We start from the raw sequence: 15,394 nt of genomic DNA on the forward strand, positions 1-15,394 counted from the left end.
ATTCTGGGGAGAGGACTCTGAGGATTTTGGGGAGGGGGTTCTGACAATTTTGGGGAAGGGTTCTGACGATTTTGGGGAGGGGTTCTGAGGATTTTGGGGCGGCGTTCTTAGGATTTTGGGGAGGGGTTCTGAGGATTTTGGGGCGGGGTTCTGAGGATTTTCTGAGGGTTTCGGGGGGTTCTGAGTTTTTGGGGCGGGGGGCGGTGTCCCCCGGTCGGTCCCCCGAGTCCTCCGCGCCGCCAGGGGGCGCCGTGGCGGGCGGGCGCCGGGCGGGCGCGCGGTCGCGGCCCAGCGGAGCCCAAAGACGCGGCCCCGGCCCGGCCCGGCCCGGCCCGCAGGTACCGGGAGGTGGGGGGGGGGACGGACACACCCGGGAGGGGCCGGGCCGGGGGTCCCGCGGGGGCTGCAGGGGCTGCAGGGCCGGGTCTGGGCTCGGGGAAGGACCCGGGCCGCATGTGGGGGAGTCACCGGGAAGGGGGACACGGGGATGCGGACCCCGCCGGGGGGGCCACCGGGGCGGCCACGGGGATGGGGAACCCTCCAGAGGCGCCACCGGGAGGGACACGGGGACAGAGGATCCTCCGGGGGGTCACCGGGGGGCACACAGGGATGGGGGACCCCCGCAGGCCCTCGGCAGGAGGTGACCCCCAGGCAGGGCTGTCGCTGTCACTGTCCCCGGGGCTGTCGCCGCCCGTCTGAGGGGGTGTCACCGCTGGCACCCCTCGGTGCAGCGACCGCGACCTCCGTACCGGGGCTGCCCTCCCGGGGTCACGGTGCCACCCCGCTGCCCCTGGGGGTGTCCGCGGTGGGGTCGAGGCTGTGTGGCCCCCCCGGTGTGGCGGGGCCGGGGTGACGTGCGCGGCCCGGGCCTGGTGCCGCTTCCTTCCCCTTTCCTGCTGCCCCCGTTCTCCGGCTCCGCCGCTCCCCGTGGGCAAACCGGGGGTGCCGCGGGCACCGAGGGGGACTGGGGACACCGGGGGGACTCCGGAGACCGGGGGGACTTTGGGGACGGGGACACCGGAGGGGCTCCGGGGACCGGGGGGACTTTGGGGACCGGCTGTGCTGCTGGGGCCCGGCGGCGCTGGGGACAGCGAGGGGGCACAGAAGGGAGCGGGTCCCCAAAGCGAACCGGGGGTGCCTCGGGGTGGGGGTTCCGTCCTCTCTCCGGCCACTACCGAGGGGATCTGCCCGTGCTCGGGGGTGGCTGGAGGCTCTGGGGGGTCCCCGTGTCCCGCGGCGTGACCGGAAAACTCCTCCCTTCCCTTCCCTTCCCGTCGCCGGCGGGGGTGGCGGCATCATCGGCCGTGTCCCCGCAGATGCTGTGACAGCCATGTCGGACGAGAAGCCCCCGCAGCTCGTGGATTATTTCGTGGTGGCCGGGCTGGCGGAGGGGTCGCGGGCGCTGGAGGAGGAGCAGCAGCCGCGGCCGGCGCGGCCCGGGGAGCCCATCACGGACGTGGCCGTGATCATCCGCTCGCAGGGCGAGGAGGTGCCCCAGGGCTTCACCTGCATCGAGACCAGCACGTCCGGCCACCCCGTGGACCTCAACGCGGGGCTGCTCAACAACCCCCAGATGTTCCTGTGCTACAAACGAGGGCGGGACAAACCCCCCCTGATCGAGCTGGGGTGAGTGGGGGGCGCCCGAGTCCTGCTCTGGGTCACAGCAGCCCCGGGGAAGAGTTTGGGAAGCTGGGAAAGAACCTGGAAGGGGGAAGAGTTTGGGAAGCTGGGGAAGAACCTGGAAGGGGGAAGAGTTTGGGAAACTGTGGAAGAACCCAGAGTGGGGAGAGTTTGGGAAGCTGGGAAAGAACCCAGAGAGGGAAGAGTTTGGGAAGCTGGGAAAGAACCCAGAGAGGGAAGAGTTTGGGAAGCTGGGGAAGATCCCAGAGTGGGGAGAGTTTGGGAAGCTGGGAAGGACCTGGAGTGGGGAGAGTTTGGGAAACTGGGAAATAACCAGGAGAGGGAAGAGTTTGGGAAGCTGGGAAGGACCCCAGAGGTGCTGCTGGCAGCTCCTGGGGTTCCCCTCACCCCTCTCCCTGGGGTGATGTTCACGGGGGTCTTAGGATGAGGGAAGAGATGAGAATGTTGATTTTATGTTTCAGAAGGCTTGGTTTATTATTTTATGATATATATTATATTAAAACTATACTAAAAAAGATAGAAAAAGGGATTTCTTCAGACGGCTAGCTAAGAATAGAAAAAGAATGATAACAAAGGCTTGAACTGACTGAGACAGTCAAAACAGCTGGACTGTGATTGGCCATTAATTAAAACAACCCCACAAGACCAATCCCAGACCCACCTGTTGCGTCCCACAGCAGCAGACACCCATTGGTTACATTTTGTTCCTGAGGCCTCTCAGCTTCTCAGCAGAAACAACCCCAAGGAAAGGATTTTTCATAAAACCCCGTTCTGTGACACTCCCACCCCCTCAGGGTGCACTATGAGGGCAAGGACCGGCCCAAGCCGGGGTACCAGATCCTGGACACGACCCCCTACAGCCGCTCTGCCAACCTGGCCTCGGGCTCCCCGGGCCACCAGCGCACGTTCCTGACGTTCCGGCGCGCGGCCGAGCCCCCCGGGCACCACACGCTGGGGGTCACCGACATCTGCCTGGTGATGCCCAGCAAGGGAGAGAGCACCCCCCACACCTTCTGCCGCGTGGACAAGAACCTCAACACCAGCATGGTGCGTTTGGGGGGGGTCCCCCTCATCGCTCTGGCGCTGCCCAGCCCGTGCTGAGCCCCAAATCCCTCCTTGCAGTGGGGCCCCGCGTTGTTCCTGTGCTACAAGATCGCCGTGGCCAAGGACAACACGCTGGTCTACGAGGCAGGTGGGGACCTGGGGCTGGGGGTTTTGGGGCCTCGCAGGGGGAGCCAGAGTTGTTTATTGGCACAATTATTTTATTATTTTATTTCGTGTTGATTAACCTCCTCCAGCTGGTGTGGGGTTGATTTGGGGGAGGCGCGGGAGCCCCTGGGTCTCCTCAGGGGGGTTTGGGGAGCACAAGGTGGGGCCCTTCAGCTGCCCCAGCACGCCTGGGGGGGCCTTGCCAGGCTTTTGGGACTGGAGTCAGTTGCTGGGGAGGGGGGACAATGGGGTCCCTTACTGGGAAGTGTGATGTCCCTTACTGGGGTGACAGTGGAGTCTCTTACTGGGGTGACAATGGGGTCTCTTGGAAAGTGTGATATCCCTTACTGGGGTGACACTGGGGTCCCTTACTGGGGTGACACTGGGGTCTCTTACTGGGGTTGGGGGCAGTTTTGTTTCCTGTTGGGGGAAGTTTTGGGGGGTGATTTTGTGGAGCTATGGGCACACACCCGGCTGCCCCCTCCTCACTGGGGTGGGTGAGATGACCTGGGGCGCTGATCCCGGTGTCTGGTGTCCATGTGTCCGGCTGTCCGTGTGTCCGTGCAGGGCTGCTGAGCCGCTACCCCGAGCAGGACAGTGAGTCCTTCCCTCTGCCCGAGTCGGTGCCCGTGTTCTGCCTGCCCATGGGGGCCACCATCGAGAGCTGGCCCGTGGGCACCAAGTACCCCCTGCCCGTCTTCTCCACCTTCGTCCTCACCGGCGCCTCGGGGGACAAGGCACGGCAGGACAGGGGGCTCGGGGGGGTGGGATGGGGGTCCCCAGTGCCATGGGAGGGGTTGGGTGCCCACAGCACCCACAGCCTTGTGGGACCGGGATCCCAGTGCCAGGGGTTCCCTTGTGGGACCAGGATCTCAGTGCCAGGGGTTCCCATCCCTTGTGGGACCAGGATCCTGGTGCCCGGGGTTCCGGGCACTGTGGGCCCGGGATCCCTGTGCCAAGAGTTCCCATCCCTCATGGGCCTGGGATCCCCAGTGCAGGGTTGCCCATCCCTCATGGGACAGGGATCCTGGTGCCAGAGCTTCCTGGCACTGTGGGCCCAGGATTGCAGTGCCAGGGGTTCCCATCCCTCGTGGGCCCAGGATCCCAGTGCCAGGGGTTCCCATCCCTCGTGGGCCCAGGATCCCAGTGCCAGGGGTTCCCATCCCTCGTGGGCCCAGGATCCCAGTGCCAGGGGTTCCCATCCCTCGTGGGCCCAGGATCCCAGTGCCAGGGGTTCCCATCCCTCGTGGGCCCGGGATCGCAGTGCCCGGGGTGCCCTGACAGCCCGGGGTGCCCCGCAGGTGTACGGCGCCGCCATCCAGTTCCACGAGGCGTTTCCCCGGGAGCGGCTGTCGGAGGCGCAGGCGCTGCGCCTGGGGCTGCTCAGCGTGGTCGACCGGCGGCCGGTGCCCGGGCGCTCGCTGCACACCCGCAAGAGCATCTGCGTGCTGTCCCACTGGCCCTTCTTCGACGTCTTCCGCAAGTTCCTCATGTTCATCTACCGCTACTCCATCTCGGGCCCCCACGTGCTGCCCCTGGAGACGTGAGCGGGGTCCGGGGGGGGCTCCGGGGGGGACGGGGGCCCGCGGCCACCCCCGCGCTGACGGGGCCGCTCCGCCCGCAGGCACATCTCCCACTTCATGCACAACGTGCCCTTCCCGTCCCCGCAGCGCCCGCGGATCCTGGTCCAGGTGAGTCACCTGGGGAGGGGGTGACCGTCCCACCCCATCCCATCCCATCCCATCCCATCCCATCCCATCCCATCCCATCCCATCCCTTCCCATCCCATCCCATTGTTCCCATCCCATTGTTCCCATCCCATCCCATCCCATTGTTCCCATCCCATCCCATCCCATCCCATCCCATCCCATCCCATCCCATCCCATCCCATCCCATCCCATCCCATCCCATTGTTCCCTTCCCATCCCATCCCAGCTCAGTGTGTCCCTGTGTCCCCCATCACCACGTCCGTGTGTCCCTGCAGATGTCCCCCTATGACAGCCTGCTGCTGTGCCGGCCCGTGTCCTCCCCGCTGCCCCTCAGGTAGGACTGGGGGGTGCTGTTGGGAGGGGGGACAGGTGGGGAGGGGGCTGTGGGTGACCAGGTGATGTCCCCACCCTCAGCGGGGCCAGTTTCCTGACGCTGCTGCAGAACCTGGGCCCCGACAACGCGGTGGCGCTGCTGGTGGCCGTCCTCACCGAGCAGAAGCTGCTCATCCACTCCCTGCGCCCCGATGTCCTGACCAGCGTGGGTGAAGCCCTGGTGGCGGTGAGTGACCGCAGGGGACACTGCAGGGACACTGAGGGGATGTGCCACCATGGGGCTGGGGACCTGCTGTGCTGGGGATCCTGGTCTCACAGCGCTGGGGAGGTGTGGCACTGGAGATTGCCACCCCTCAGCACTGGGGACCTGTGGCACTGGGGATCCTGGTCCCACAGTGCTGGGGACCTGTGGCACTGGGATTGCTGGGGATGTGCCATGGAGATCTCCCTGCCACAGTGCTGGGGATCCCCATTTTGTGCTGCTGGGGACCCTGATCCCACAGGACTGGGCATCCCGCTCCCATGCCATTGGTGATCCCGGTCCCACGGCTCTGGAGACCCCACCCCGCGGCGCCGGGCCCCCCATCCCGCCTGGCGGGGGCCCTGCGGCGCTGACCACCCTCGTCCTGTCCCCAGATGATCTTCCCCCTGCGCTGGCAGTGCCCCTACATCCCGCTGTGCCCGCTGGCGCTGGCTGACGTGCTGTGTGCCCCCGTGCCCTTCATTGTAGGCATCCACTCCAGCTACTTCGACCTCTACGAGCCCCCCCGCGACGTCATCTTCGTCGACCTGGACACCAACACCATTTTCCAGTGAGTGTCCCCAGGGCTGGGGGTGGGTAGGGGGTCCCAGGGGGTCCCGGGGGTCCCGCCCTGCCCTCGTGCCTGTGTCCCCAGGAGCGAGGAGCGGAAGCTGCTGTCGCCCCGCGCGCTGCCCCGCCGGCCCTGCAAGGTGCTGCTGGCCTCGCTGCACAGCCTGTCCCAGCAGCTGGATGAGCGTGAGTGGGGGGCCTGGGGCCGGCCTGGGGGGTCTGGGGGGTCTGGGGGTCATCACATCCTCCAGCTCTGCTGTTATCATGGAACTGCCCAAACTGAGAGGGACCCACTGGGGTCAGAAGCCACCCTGAATTCCTCCCCTGCCTGGGAGCATTTCCCAAGCAGGATCAGAGCTGTGGCTTCACTCCCTCATTCCCTGGGCGTTGCTTCCCAACTGACCCCACCCCTGGGGCTTTGCAGCCATAGGAGACTTGTCCAGCTGAGTGTCCCTGGTCGCGACCCTGTCCCATCCATGTCCCCAGTGCCAACACTGTCCCATCCCTGTCCCCAATGCCAACACTGTCCCATCCCTGTCCCCAGTGCCAACACTGTCCCAACCCTGTCCCCAGTGCCAACCCTGTCCCAGTCCTGTCCCCAGTGCCAACACTGTCCCATCCCTGTCCCCAGTACCGACCCTGTCCCATCCCTGTCCCCAGCACTGACCCTGTCCCCAGCACCGACCCTGTCCCATCCCTGTCCCCAGCACTGACCCTGTCCCATCCCTGTCCCCAGTACCGACCCTGTCCCCAGCACTGACCCTGTCCCGTCGTGTCCCCGCAGTGCTGAGCGCGCCGGGCGAGGAGGAGCCCCCGGAGCTGGTTCTGAGCGACGCGGAGGCGGCGGGGGCGCGGCGGGCGCAGCTGGAGCTGGAGGCCCGGGCGGCCTTCCTGCGCTTCATGGCCTGTGCCCTGCGCGGGTACCGCTCCTTCCTGCGGCCCATCGCGCCCGCGCCTGCCCCGGCCGGCCGCGACGCCGGCAGCCTCTTCGCGCTCCAGGGTGAGCGGGGGACTGGGGTGCTGGGGGGGACATGCAGGTTGTGAGAACGTGAGTTCTGTGCTGTCCTGTCCGGCTGGTTCTAGCTCGTCTTCGTCCCATCCTGTCCTGTGCATCCCATCTCATCCCACTGATCCCATCCCATTCCCATTCCTGTTCCCATCCTATCCCATCCTGCACCCCATCACGCCCGCCCCGGCCGGCCACAACACCGGCAGCCTCTTCGCCCTCCAGGGTGAGCGGGGCATTGGGGTGCTGGGGGGGACATGGTGGGGTGTCCTTGTGAGTTCTGTGCTGCCCTGTCTGGCTGGTTCCTGCTCATCTTCGTCCCGTCCCATCCCATCCCATCCCATCCCATCCCATCCCATCCCATCCCATCCCGTGCATCCCATCCTTTGTATCCCATCCCATCCTGTGCATCCCATCCCATCCCATCCTGTGCATCCCATCCTATTCCATCCTGTGCATTCCATCTTATCCTATGCATCTCATCCCTTGCATCCCATCCCGTCCTATCCCATTGATCCCATCCCATCCCCGCTCCCATCCCATCCCATCCCATCCCATCCCATCCCATCCCATCCCATCCCATCGATCCCATCCTCTACATCCCATCCCGTCCCATCCCATTGATCCCATCCCATCCCATCCCATCCCATCGATCCCATCCTGTGCATCCCATCCCATCCTCTACATCCCATCCTGTCCCATCCCATCCCATCCCATCCCATCCCACTGATCCCATGCCACTCCAATGCCCCCTTCGTGTCCCCTTTGTGTCCCCAGGGTTCCTGCGCTCCCGTGAGCGGGCGTACCAGCGTTTCTATGGGCAGCTGCTGCGCACGCAGCTCTTCACGCAGTTCATCGAGGACTGCTCCTTCGCCAGCGACCGCGAGCCCTGCCTCGAGTTCTTCGACACCTGCGTCGACAAGGTCTGTCCCCTCTGTGTCCCCTCTGTGTCCCTTGTGTGTCCCCTCTGTGTCCCTCGCTCCCTGCCTTGAGTTCCTCATCCCTGTGTCCACAAGGTGTGTCCCTCTGTCCCCTTTGCATGTCCCTTGTCTGTCCTTCTCTCCCTGCCTTGAGTTCCTCACACCTGTGTCCCCTTTGTGTCCCTTGTATGTCCCTTGCTCCCCACCTTGAGTACCCAAGGTGTGTCCCTGTGTCCCCCTTGTGTGTCACTCACTCCCTTCCTCAAGTTCCTCACAGGTGTCCCCAAGGTGTGTCTCTGTGTCCCCTCCGTGTGTCCCTGTGTCCTTTCTGTGTGTCCCTGTGTCCCCTCCATGTGTCCCTGTGTCCCCTCCGTGTGTCCCTGTGTCACCTCCATGTGTCCCTGTGTCCTTTCTGTGTGTCCCTGTGTCCCCTCCATGTGTCCCTGTGTCCCCTCCGTGTGTCCCTGTGTCCCCTCCGTCCCCCTGCTGACCCTGCCACCCCTCCAGGTGCAGGTGGACCTGGAGAAGCCCGAGGACACGCCCCTGATGGAGCTGGACGACCCCCGTGGTGGGGAGCACACGGTGTTCATCACCCCCCCGGAGCAGCCGGCGGGGCCCGACGGGGCCGAGCCCCCCGCGCGCTACAGGTGAGACCCCTGGGCCCCTCCCTGGGTCTCCCCCTCCCCAAACCCCCCCCTCCTCACCTGCGCCCCCCACACCCAGGTATGATGGGTTCCCCACGCTGCGCCCGGAGCTGCTGGAGCCCCCCCGGGACCCTCTGGTGGCTCAGCTGTGCCAGGCCAGGAGCAGCGCCCCGAGCAGCCCCGCGCCACGGCGCACCAAGCAGGTGAGGGACAGCACCTGGGCACGGCTGCTGGGACACCTGGGCAGGTGGGACAGCACCTGGCTAAGTGTCCCTGTGGGCTGTGCCACCTGTGAGATGGCACAAAGGTCTCACAGGTGTCTCTGAGCTGTGCCACCTGAACAGGTGCCCAGCTGGGACAACACCCACACAGGTGTCTCTGAGCTGTGCCACCTGGCCAGGTGCCCAGCTGGGCACGGCACTGAGGGCTCAGCTCCCATTCCCTGACTGTCCCCTGGTGTCCCCAGGAGATGAAGGTGGCCCAGCGGGTGGCCCAGAAGTCGTCGGCGGTGCCCGAGCTGTGGGCACGGTGCCTGCTGGGGCACTGCTACGGCCTCTGGTTCCTGTACCTGCCCACGCAGGTGCGCGCTGCCCCTGCCAAGCTGCGGGCGCTGCAGCTGGCCTACGACGTGCTGCGCAAGATGGAGCAGCACAAGGTGGTGCTGCCCGACGAGGTGGGTCAGGTCCTGCCCCAGAACCTGCTGGGAAAAAGGGGCAGCTGCTGTGGGGTGGCACTGATGGGGTCAGCGGGGCTGGAGGGTGAGGGAAATGAGAAACTGTGGTTGGTGTCCAGGGCTGGGTCCAGAGTCCAGGGCTGGGTCCAGTTCTCAGGCCAGGAGGGACTTGGAGGGGCTGGAGCAGCTGGAGAGGGGAATGGAGAACGTGTGAGGGAGCTGGAAAGGGAGAAAAGGCGGCTCTGAGAGGACTCTGTGGCTCTGCACAGCTCCTGAGAGGAGGGGACAGCCAGGGGATGAGTCAGGTCCTACTCCTGTCCCCTCCTGTCTGGGGTGGCACTGATGGGGTCAGTGGGGCTGGAGGATGAGGGAAACGGGAAACTGTGGCCAGTGTCCAGTGCTGGGTCCAGTGTCCACTGCTGGGTCCAGTTCTCAGGCCAGGAGGGACTTGGAGGGGCTGGAGCAGCAGGAGAGGGGAATGGAGAATTCCTGAGGGAGCTGAAAAGGGGCTCAGCCCTTTTCAGGGGGACCTGGTGGCTCTGCACAGCTCCTGCCAGGAGGGGACAGCCAGGGAACAGGGACAGGATGAGAGCTGGGCCAGGGGGGCCTCAGGGTGGATATTTGGGAAAATCCCTCCTGAAGAAGCTGCTCAGGCTTTGGAAGGGCTGCCCAGGGCGGTGTCTGAGGAGTCCTGGGCATTGGTGTCCAGCTGGGGATTGGCACAGCTTGTGCTGCTGGGGCTCTGGGGCATTCTGAGGCCGGAGGGGTGCCCGGGGTGCCCCCCAGGCTGACGGGGAGGTGCCCCCCAGGTGTGCTACCGCATCCTGATGCAGCTGTGCGGGCAGTACGGCGAGCCCGTGCTGTCCGTGCGCGTCCTGCTGGAGATGAAGCGCGCCGGCATCGTCCCCAACACCGTCACCTACGGCTACTACAACAAGGTGACACGGAGGGGACGCCCTGGGGGGGGTGCCGGGGGTCCCCTGGCCACCCCTAACCCCCCCTGTGCCCCCCCGGCAGGCGGTGCTGGAGAGCAAATGGCCGGCGGGGACGCAGGGGGGGGCGCCTGCGCTGGGCCAAGCTGCGGAACGTGGTGCTGGGGGCGGCGCAGTTCCGGCAGCCCCTGAGGCAGAGGCAGCGCCAGAGAGCGGCTGGAGACCCCCCTGGTGAGGGCACGGGGGGGACAGGGGCGGGGTGGCACCACACTCACACCCCCTGGGCCCCCTGTGGGTGATTGAGCCCCTCTGAGCATCTCCAGGGCATGGGGGAGACCCCGGTGATTGTCCCCTGTCCCCTCCTGTCACCTCCCTGTGTTGGGGGGGTGTTATGGGGGTTGTTAACACCCCCTTGTCCGCCCCAGGTCACTGTGCCCCCCCAGGGGAGCGATCTGCTGTCCCTGACCCCTCTGGCCCTGACCCCTCTGGCCCTGACCCCTCTGTTCTGTCCCCCCCCCAGGTGACCGTGCCCCCCCCGCCCCGCGCCCCCCCCTGCACCGCCAGACCACCTGGGCGGGCCGGAGCCTCCGGGACCCGGTGCCGGCCCCGCGGCTCGTCAAGAGCGGCAGCCTCAGTTTCCCCGCCCGCACCGAGGCGGGGGCGGCCCGGGAGGGGCCCGGGGAGCCCCCCCTGCTCCCGGTGACCCCCACCCCGCCGCCCCCTCCCCACCGCCCGCGGGCCCCCCCCGGTTCGGCCGACGGGAGCCTCTCGGACATCGCCACCGACGACAGCGGCGGCGACGAGGGGCCCGGGGGGGGCGGTCCCGGCGGTGCCGGGGGTGGGGGTCCCGGGGGGGTGACCCCGCGCCGGGGCTTGGCGGCCAAGCTGCAGCAGCTGCTGTCCCCCGGTAAGCGCCCCCCGCCCCCGCGCCCCTCGGAGCCCCCCCGGGAGCCCGGGGGTCGCCGGGGGTCGGAGCAGCGGGATGGGGACCCCCCCACCTCACGGCGCAGCCCCGCCGGGACCCTGCTGCGGCCCCGGGAGCGCCCCGAGTCCACGGCCTCCGAGGTACCGTGTCTGTCTGTCCGTCCGTCTGTCCAGCCGTCTGTCCGGCCGCCCCCCTGACCCCCGTGTGTCGTCCCCCCCCCCCCCCGTCTCTCCGCAGAGCTCGGTGTCCCTGGGCAGTGAACTGGACCTGTCCGATGCCTCGGGGGGCAGCAGCGGCGCCCCCAAAGCCTCAGGGGAGCCCTGCACGGATGGGGGGGCGGGGACGGAGCCCCCCGGCCTGGAGGTGGGAAATGGGGGGGGGCAGAGATGAGATTTGGGGGGCACAGCCGAGGTTTGGGGGACAGAGCTGGGCTTTGGGTGGCAGATTTGGGGTCTGGGGGTCAGAGCTGAGGTTTGGGGGGGCAGAGCTCGGGTTTGGGGGGCACAGCTCAGGTTTAGGGGGGCAGAGCTCAGGTTTGGGGGGGCAGAGCTCAGGTTTGGGGGGCAGAGCCCAGGTTTAGGGGGCACAGCTGCCTTTGGGGTCAGAGTGAGCCGTGCCCGCAGGTGCTGCTGTCCAGCTGCTCGCGCTGCCCGGGCTGTGCCGCGCTCGTGTTCGATGAGGAGCTCATGGCCGGCTGGACCTCGGACGACTCCAACCTCAACACCTCGTGCCCCTTCTGCTCCCGCTCCTTCGTGCCCTTCCTGAGCATCGAGATCCGCGACCTCCGGCGGCCCCCCAGGTGCCACCCCCGGGGACCCCCACTGCCCTCCCCATGTCCCCAAGGTGTCCCCAACCCCCCTCTTTGCTCCCCACCATTCCCCCCATCCATGGATCCATCCATGGATCCATCCATCCATCCATCATCCATCCATCCATCATCCATTGAACCATCCGTCATCCATCCATCCATCCAACCATCCATCTATCATCCATCCATCCATCCATCCATCCATCATCCATCATCCATCCATCCAACCATCCATCCATCATCCATCCATCCAACCATCCATCTATCATCCATCCATCCATCCATCATCCATCATCCATCATCCATCCATCATCCATCCATCCATCCATCCATCCATCCATCCATCCATCATCCATCCATCATCCATCTATCCATCCATCCATCCATCCATCCATCATCCATCCATCATCCATCCATCCATCCATCCATCCATCCATCCATCCATCCATCATCCATTGAACCATCCATCATTCATAATCCATCATCCATCATCCATCCATCCATCCATGGATCCATCCATCATCCATCATCCATCATCCATCCATCATCCATCCATCATCCATCTATCATCCATCCATCATCCATCCATCATCCATCCATCCATCATCCATCCATCATCCATCCATCCATCCATCCATCCATCATCCATCCATCATCCATCCATCCATCCATCCATTCACCCTTTGGGGGTTCCCCGGTGCCCCCCATTACTCTGACCCCCCTGTCTGTCCTGCAGCCCCCCCCCGGTGCCCCCCTCCCCACAGGGGCCGGTGCTCAGTGACCGCCGGCGCTGCCTGGAGCTGGATGGGACCCCCGAGACCCCCGGGACCCCCGGGACCCCTGGGCTGTGCAACGGCTGCGCCGAGACCCCGGTACTGGGGGGGACTGGGAATGGGGGGGCTGGGAATGGTGGTGGGGGGGGCCCTTATCCCTGAAATTGGGGTTGGGACAGTCCCAGCCGGGATTTGGGGTCACCGGGGGTGCTTTGGTGGTTCTGGGCTGGGCAGGGGGTCCCAAGTGTGTCCCCCCCTGCAGCCCCCGTGGCGCCGGGAGCGCGTGGCCTTTGCCTACCTGAGCCCCCTGGTGCTGCGCAAGGAGCTCGAGAGCCTGGTGGAGAACGAGGGCGGGGAGCTGCTGGCGCGGCCCGAGCTGGTGGACAAACACCCCATCATCTACTGGAACCTGCTCTGGTTCTTCCAGCGCCTGGCGCTGCCCAGCCAGCTGCCCCTGCTGCTGCTGGGCTCCCAGCACGCCCCCCCGGACCCACAGGTGAGGTTGGGGGGCTCTGGGGAGTTCTGGGGGGGGGGCTCTGGTGGGGCTCTTGGGGTGTCTGGGGGGGTCCTTGGTGGTGCTGAACCCACCCAACCTGTCCTGAATCCCCCAACCCTGTCCCGCAGCCCTGCTGGGTTCCCAGCACAGCCCCCACCACCCTCAGCTGGGTTTGGGGGATTTGGGGGGCTCTGGGGGGGTCCTTGGTGGTCCTGACCCCCCCCCCCCATCGTGCAGCCCCCCGAGCCCTCCCGTGTCCGTGTGAGGCTCCTGTGGGATGTGCTGAGCCCCGACCCCGAGAGCTGCCCCCCCCTCTACGTGATCTGGAGGCTGCACAGTGAGAGCAGGGACTGGGATCGGGGATATGGGAATGGGGAGATTGGGATATGGGATTGGGGTGTGGGATTTGGGGGGTGGGATTGGGGGATTGGATTTGGGGTGTGGGATTGGGAATATGGGATTGGGGATATGGGATTGGGGATGTTGGAATGGGTATATGGGATTGGGAGATGTGGGGATGGGGTAAACAGGGGGATGGAAGGAGGAGGGGAATGGCCAAGAGCAAAGAGGGGAATCGGGGACACCTTGGGGACACTGGGCTCACCTTTGGGGTCCCCCAGGTGACAATCCTGGGGATTTGGGGACACTGGGGTCAGGTTTTGGGGTCCCTCAGGTAACATCCCCCCCCGGCTGCACCCCTGGGGCCCCCCGGCCCCCCCGTTCTCGCTGCCCTTCCTGGAGGCCCTGCTGAGCCACGTGGGGCTCAATGAGGTGCACAAAGCCATTGGGCTCTTCCTGGAGACCCTGGCGGACCCCAAAGCCCCCCGCACCCTGCACAGGTACGGACACACCCCCAAATTCCAAACCCCCCCCCCCAAATTCCCCCTAAATCCCCCCAAAATCCCCCAAATCCCCCCTCCCTGTCCCCTCCTGCAGGAGCATTTACCGGGAGCTGCTGTTCCTGACGCTGGCGGCGCTGGGCCGGGAGCACACGGACATCGGTACAGGGGGCACGGGGGTGACATTGGGGGGACACAGGGGGTGGCACAGAGGGACATGGGGGGCTCAGGGTGTGTTTGGGGGGGACATGGTTGGTGTAGGGGGGCTCAGAGGGACATGGTGGGCTCAGGGGGCACCTGAGGGGTGTTGGGGGCTCGAGGGGGACACGGGGGTGGCACAGAGGGACACGGTGGGTCTGGGGTGCTCGGAGGGCTATGGGGTGCTCAGGGTGTGTCCGGGGGGTACACGGGGGTCCGGGGGTGTCCGTGCTGACCCCCGCGTGTCCCCCCCAGCCGCCTTTGACCGCCGGTACCGTTCGGCGCTGGCCAAGCTGGGCGGGGCCCCGGGCCGGGACGAGCTGCGGCGGCGGCGGGCGCAGCCCCCGAGCGCCAGAGCCTCCGAGTGCCGCCGGTGCTTCGGGGCGCCCCCCGAGTGCTGAGAGACCCCCGGGACCGACACCGGGACAGGAGAACCCCGGGAACCCCCCAGGAGGAGATGGGAACGAGCCCCCCCGGGCACCCCCAAAGTGTGTGTGTGTGGGGGGGGGGGGGCGAGATGGGGAAGGGACCCCCCCCAGGACCCTCCTCAAATACTCCAGGGACCCCCAGGACCACCCTCACATCTTTCAAGGTGGGGAAAGGACCCCCAGGAACCCCTCAAATACTCCAGGAGGCAGAAGGGACACCCCAGGACCCTCCTCAAATGCTCCAGGGTGGGGAGAAAGGACCCCCGGCACCCCTAGGCTCACGACGGGTTTTATAAGTCAGTGTTAATATATTTTTATTTATTTATTCAGCCTCCCCCAGAGTGAGAGCACGGGTGGGACAGGCAGGGGCGGCTCTGGGGGGGGTTCCCCCTCCTCATTTCTGTCCCGGGGGGGTTTGGGGGTGCCAGGGCAGCTGGGGGGGCTCTGGGTTTGTGCCCCCCGGGGGGATTTGGGGCCATTGGGGGGTTCGGTGGCCACTGGGGGGGGTGTTCGGGGCCGCCCCCTCCCCTCGCACTGTGCAATAGCAGCCCCCGCCCCAGGGGCCTGTAAATAAAAGCTGCTGCGGTATTTTCCTCGCTGTCTCCAGGATAATTTTTTTTTACCAGGGGGGTTTTAGGGTGCGGAACCCCCCTGAGGGGAGTGAGGCCGGATCCGCCATCTTGGACCCTGGCGCTGCCCTCAGGCCGCCATCTTGGATCCGGGCATGGGCCATGAGGCCTCGCGGCCGTCGAGCCCCGCGCGCTGCGGCCCCGCCGGGCATTGGTGGTCTCTGCCCGGTGTCCCCAGAGCCGGGATCTCCTCCCCGGAGCCACCGCGGCCTCGCAGAGGCGCCACGTGCGGCGGAACCGGGCCGGTGCTGGGCCCAGGGCGGGTACGGCGGCTGGGAGGGGACAAAACTCCCCGGCGCGCCGGGGGAGAAGTCGCGCGCCGCCACCGCGCGCCGCCGGCGGTACCCGGATGTTCAGGCTCGGGGACCCATTAAAGGCGCCCCGCGGGGAAGCTCGGCGCGTACACACTGGTGCAGCGGG

General features: G+C 66.4%; 1 protein-coding gene across 1 annotated transcript; it reads left to right on the top strand.

The window, feature by feature from the left end:
- The first annotated feature begins 246 nt into the window (after positions 1 to 246).
- On the top strand, positions 247 to 14,938 carry DENND4B (DENN domain containing 4B). Its single transcript, XM_071417475.1, is given in 28 exon segments — positions 247 to 338; positions 1,317 to 1,626; positions 2,436 to 2,688; positions 2,764 to 2,833; positions 3,418 to 3,587; positions 4,152 to 4,393; positions 4,475 to 4,541; positions 4,835 to 4,893; positions 4,974 to 5,118; positions 5,529 to 5,704; positions 5,789 to 5,889; positions 6,488 to 6,703; positions 7,487 to 7,632; positions 8,137 to 8,276; positions 8,353 to 8,476; positions 8,740 to 8,946; positions 9,756 to 9,884; positions 9,964 to 9,999; positions 10,001 to 10,109; positions 10,399 to 10,943; positions 11,041 to 11,166; positions 11,427 to 11,602; positions 12,348 to 12,483; positions 12,647 to 12,880; positions 13,118 to 13,217; positions 13,554 to 13,719; positions 13,817 to 13,881; positions 14,173 to 14,938. Coding segments are annotated over 27 exon segments (4,380 nt in total). The 5' UTR covers positions 247 to 338; positions 1,317 to 1,330; the 3' UTR covers positions 14,319 to 14,938.
- The last annotated feature ends 456 nt before the right edge of the window (positions 14,939 to 15,394 follow it).

Source organism: Agelaius tricolor, unplaced genomic scaffold (assembly GCF_023055355.1).
Source record: "Agelaius tricolor isolate 1412-34295 unplaced genomic scaffold, bAgeTri1.0.p SCAF_69, whole genome shotgun sequence".
Taxonomy (NCBI): Eukaryota; Metazoa; Chordata; class Aves; order Passeriformes; family Icteridae; genus Agelaius; species Agelaius tricolor.